This window comes from Salvelinus sp. IW2-2015, linkage group LG4q.1:29 (genome assembly GCF_002910315.2).
Source record: "Salvelinus sp. IW2-2015 linkage group LG4q.1:29, ASM291031v2, whole genome shotgun sequence".
Lineage (NCBI taxonomy): Eukaryota > Metazoa > Chordata > Actinopteri > Salmoniformes > Salmonidae > Salvelinus > Salvelinus sp. IW2-2015.
The window spans coordinates 17,118,396-17,123,928 of NC_036842.1; the positions used below are offsets into that span (position 1 = coordinate 17,118,396).

General features: G+C 37.0%; 1 protein-coding gene across 2 annotated transcripts; it reads right to left on the bottom strand.

Annotated features, from left to right (window-relative positions):
- Window positions 1–2,168: 2,168 nt before the first annotated feature.
- LOC111961568 (boophilin-H2-like) lies at window positions 2,169–5,173 on the bottom strand. Of its 2 annotated transcripts, none has more exons than XM_023983947.2 (6): window positions 4,998–5,173; window positions 3,717–3,926; window positions 3,187–3,351; window positions 2,741–2,806; window positions 2,492–2,570; window positions 2,169–2,355 (listed from the first exon to the last, which is right to left on the bottom strand). In XM_023983947.2, the coding sequence occupies exons 1-6, from the start codon at window positions 5,164–5,166 to the stop codon at window positions 2,298–2,300; spliced, it is 747 nt and encodes a 248-aa protein (XP_023839715.1). In that variant the 5' UTR covers window positions 5,167–5,173; the 3' UTR covers window positions 2,169–2,297. The 2 variants fall into 2 exon arrangements, with proteins under 2 accessions (XP_023839715.1, XP_023839714.1); XM_023983946.2 differs by having other exon boundaries at window positions 2,741–2,809; window positions 4,998–5,168.
- Window positions 5,174–5,533: the final 360 nt, after the last annotated feature.

The following is a 5,533-nucleotide window of genomic DNA, read 5'->3' on the forward strand; positions in this document are numbered from 1 at the left end:
AAGTCAGTTAAGAACAAATAAGCAAAGCGAAACGACAGTCCACCATTACTTTAAGACATGAAGGTCAGTCAATCCGGAACATTTCAATAATTTTGAAGGTTTCTTCAAGTGCAGTCACAAAAACCATCAAGGAAGACCCAGAGCTACCTTTGCTGCAGAGAATAAGTTAATTCGAGTTAAAAGCCTCAGATTGAGATGGTTTGGGATGAGTTGGATCACAGACCGAAGGAAAAGCAGTCAACAAGTGCTCAACATATGTGGGAAGAGTGTGTAAAGCTGTCATCAAGGCAAAGGGTGGCTACTTTGAAGAATCTCAAATGTAAAATATATTTTGATTTGTTTAACACTTTTTTGGTTACTACATGAATCCATTTGTTATTTCATAGTTTTGATGTCTTCGCTATTATTCTGCAATGTAGAAAATAGTGAAAATAAAGAAAAACCCTTGAATGAGTAGGTGTTCTAAAACTTTGGACCGATAGTATATACATATACAGTATATAAGTCTGAGACCAGTTTGAGAGTTGATCAATGCTTTTGATCAGATCAGAGTTGATCAGATCAGTCCTGTTACAACATTCAACCTGCAGTTTTCTATTATTTACAGGTTGGTTAAAACCTGTTATGGCTGCAGGGGGCGTATTGGAAAAACTGGAAAATATGTGCCAATTTTCAAACGACCTCTTAATCAATTTTTGCTCTTACAATATGCATATTAATATTAATATTGGATAGAAAACAATCTCTAGTTTCTAAAACCGTTCTAATTTTTTCTCTGAGTGGTACAGAAGTCATTTGGCAGCACTTTCCCTGACCAAGAAGTAGAATGTCAGAAATCTATGCTCGCTTCAACGTTATGCCTATACATGGTCATTATACGTAAGACCCTACGTATACTCTGTACGCCTTGCTCTGGGTGTCAAGAGGGTATGAGAGAAGAAATTTAGTGAATATCTTGTTCAGAGTTTGAATAAGAGCTATTTCTTTGACGTGACCGACCACTTCCGGAAGTCTGAAGCGCGCGTCTTGGGAGTGATATTGTGTTCTGTTTTGCTGCTGTTTTGGACGGGAACAATCTCCGGCTGGGTTTTTATTTGATAAATGAGACCATATCATCGTAATGTATGTTTTTTCAATATAGTTTAATCAGATTATTTGAATTTTTTTCGGGAGTTTTGCCGTGTTTCGGTCTCAGATTTTTTTAACGTTGGACAAATCCGTGCCAGTCGACCAGTGCCAATGCTAAGTGAGAAGGGAMAGTTGCCATCCTGACTCMAAACAACGACTCATCTGGACAAAGGACACCCTGATCAACATTCTGATGAAAGATCAGCCAAAGTAAGACCCAATTTATAATGTTATTTCATATATCTGTCGTGCATGTCAACTGGTCGTGCGCGCCCAAGTGTGTCTGGCTATTGTGGCTATGCTAACATAGCGCTACATTTTGTTTTCGCTGTAAAACATTTAATAAATCGGAAAATATTGTCTGGAATCACAAGAATCCTGTCTTTCAATTGCTGCAATGTATGTATTTCTCAGATATGTTTTATGATGAGTAATTAGTTATTTGACGTTGGTGTCTGTAAATGTTATGGCTGCTTTCGGTGCAATTTCTGATTGTAGCTGAAATGTAATTTATGATTTATACCATAAATATGCACATTTTTCAAAAAAAACATATGCTATACAATAAATATGTTATCAGACTGTCATCTTATGAGTTGTTTCTTGGTTAGTGGCTATATATATCTTTATTTGGTCGAATTAGTGATAGCTAGTGACGGAGTAAAAAACTGATGGAGTTAGAAAAGTGCTCTCTTTTGCTGACGTGGTTAGCTAATAGATTTACATATTTTGTCTTCCCTGTAAAACATTTTAAAAATCGGACATGTTGGCTTGATTCACAAGATGTCTACCTTTCATATGCTGTATTGGACTTGTTAATGTGTGAAAGTTAAATATTTTAACAAACTAGATTTTGAATTTCGCGCCATGCACTTGAAATGGCAGTTGTCATAGGTGTACCTGTGTGGGGATTGCAGCCCATGCTCATTACCTACTGTACTAACTATGTCAACAGCAAATACAAGTGGGATAATGTCTAGCCATTGTTTAAAATTTATCCAATGTCAAAAACATTCCACAGTAAAAAAAAAACTAAAATATATAGATAAAGCATGGCATTTTCCTTTTTTATTCAACCTAAATAGAGTACAAAATGTAATTCCTAACAAATGTAAATGAAATCCAAAACAAAAAAGGAATTTGAAAATGGTGTCGAGGGTAATACATCTCTAGGACATCTCAATAGGTAGTTCCTGCTCTCTCCCATCTTTGCTTGATTTCCCTTTCCTGTGAATTTTAAAAAGAATGTTATAAAATGTCAGAATGTAACACACTTATTGATATTACCATGACATTTAAATATTGTTATCATCCCTTTCCTTAAAAAAGGTTACTGTATTGACTTTGTAAGAGTACCCACTACCTTTGGACAACAAAGAGAACAATAGCAGAGATCACTGCCACGGTGAACACAATTCCTCCTAAAATACCCACGATCAGTCCTGAGACAAGGGCAAACACAACAGACAGTTAAAATGAACTCTTTCATAATGACAATATAGGTCCATTACCAAGATAATCATCAAGATACTACCTAATTTGTTAGGGTTAACATGATCTCAAACTCTAGATAATCGACTCTACAAAAATGGCACAAAAGTTATTGATGTACCTGCATTAGTGGAACTCTCATCTGGGTTAGCTCCTGGCTGTGCAGCACCATGCCTGCCTCCTATGGCTGCTGAAGAACATCTCACATGAACAGGACGAACAAGCATCAGTAATATACTGTAGTTGTAATGAAGTGGTGGAGGAAGGACTTCTAGTGGACTAAAGAAGAAATGTCAAGACAGTTGAAGTCAGCTGAGTGTCTGTTGTGCAGTGTAAGGAGGAATTGCACCTCAATGTCTAAAATGCCCTTCAGTGTCTACAGACTATTTTCATACACATTTCATACATAAACATGCATTTACACATGGCAGTAGAGAGAAAGAAAATATGTAGGTTCTTTATATTGAAAATGAGGTGTTGTTATCTTTGGGTGCATATTATCATTACCTCAGACGTGGAGGGAGAGATAAGAAATAGTGGTATCACAAAAATAGATAATGAACTGACCCATGCATGTCTGTTGACAGTGCTCTCTGGTCTCGAAACGGTTGCCATTGCCCTGACAGCCCCCGTAGTGGAAGATACGGCAGGTTCTCTCTTTTGCGTTGTAGTAGTACATCAACAACATGGCAAAGCAACTGCCATGGTCCAATCGAAGGTCACACACTGCATCTGAGAGAGCAGAGAGAAAATATGAGGGATAATTATGGGTTTGATGAACTTCTATGAATAGCTCAACAATTCTTCCTTAAATGGATGGATCATTTTGAGAGAGTAGCGTAGCATAATAATCTGATTATAGAATTGCTGTGTATGCTATGTCTATTTGCTTATTATATGGTTTGGACAATATCTTGTCCATTATGAGTTCATCAATCACTAACCATTATTATACAATCCAATACAGCAATGCAACACTGTACAGTTTGTATCTGTCATATAGACATCCTGTTTGTTAGTCCTCTTTGAATCTACACCTAACAAAATGGCCGCCATACAGCAACCGCTCTCTCTCCCCACTCTCTGTAGCAGCCTACCTGCAGCTGGGTAGAGCTCCTCAAACTTGGCAGAGCAGGCCTCCATGCACGTCCTGTCTGTGTTGAAGCGGTTCTCATTCCCTTCCAGTCCTTTGTAGAAGAAAGGAAAGCAGATGCCTGCCCCCTCATCGTAGTAATACTGCAGTTTAGTGTTATCTTCCTTTCCCTCCACTGGCTTTCCCTCGTCCATCTTCCTACTGCAAAACGGTTCTGAGAGAAGAAGATCATCATTGGGGAGTAGTGAGCTACATTTAGTTCAACTAGTAATTTAATGACATTTTGCAGTAGCTTGGTGGTAGTTTAACTAAATTCAAGTTGCAATTTTCAGTAGTTAATTATTTTTTTGCCATGTAGTGGTGTAGCGAATTACTGGAACTACACAACTCTTTTAGCAAAAATAAAACATGGGTGAAGTATGCAATGCCTAATTCTCACTTTAATCACTTTTGTGTGTGCCTAATTCTCACCTTTTGTTTTTAATAGTCTAAATTACACATTCTGTTAACATCTGACTTCAGAGTGATCTGTTCTTGCAATTTGTAGTCTATGACATTTCAGATTTAGATATCATTTTTCACAAAGTAGTTTGGACGTAGAACTACTTTTTCTAAGTCACTTTAGTTAAATAAGCTATGTTTTTCTTAATGGTAGCTTTAGTATAGCTTGAAGTAATTGTTAACAATTTAAACTATCTTTTCAGAGTAAATTCCCCAACACTGAAGAAGTAACTGACTAGTGACAGCCCATGTTCTCTTGACAGTTTTGATGGAGTTCTTTAACAGTAAAAACACAGTGTGGATTTATGATTTGCAAGTGCATTCTCAATCTAGTTTGAACCATCTCAGTTGTGTGATTTCTTCTTTATTTCCAACACACAAGTATGCTTCAAAAGTAAGGGGTTTTAATTCCTAGCATCTTAGCATCATCTTCACACTCAATGTTCCCCTCAAAAAATGTCAAAAAATGTATTATTTGCATCTCAATAATATTGAGAAAGGACCCCATTCACAATGTAAACTCAGCCTTACATGTAAGATGGGATGGAATACATGATATCATCAGTCATTCATTTCCGAGAAAAAAAAAGACATTATTTACACTACTAGATTTAGTAACCGTGTTGGCCTTACTTGATTTTGCTTTGATATAACTGGCATAAAGGAATTATGACAAAGTAGGAGTGCAGGTACTTCTTACAGTAGCACACATTAAAGCAAGGTGATAAAGCAAAGGGTTCATTGAGAGAATGCAGAAATGTAAAGAAACATAGAATATACTCACCAATGGACAAAGCTATAGGAAGCATAACTCCTAGTAAAAAGACATTCAACAGTGGATTTGCCATAATTTTGTCGCTGGTAGGCCAAGACCGTAGATTCCCCCCAACAGAAAGATGTTTGTTCCTTTTCAAATCCTGTTCTATAAGCTTCTGTCCACAGGTATGTAACATTATTTGTACCCCTTATCAATACTTAGGTTTTTATGACCTAGGAGTGTCTTTCTCTCTCATTCGGTCACAGATCCCATTGTGTCAGTCATAAAATAGGTAAATGACTGGCAGTATCTTGCCAAACTCTTTCAATGTTCATGTTTTTATTGTAGTTGAGTAATCAAGCATTTCACACACATAAAGACCTTATGGTAACCTTTCTTTTATCTTCAAAGAAACGTTTGTTACATTGAGCGAGCTACCCAGAGCTGAGCTACTGCACCATGGGTCAAAGAGAAGAAGGGTAAAAGTATAAAAGTACTAATCCTAACCCTAGAATGGAATACATTTTACTTACAGCAGTAACCCTACCCATAACCCTAAAGCT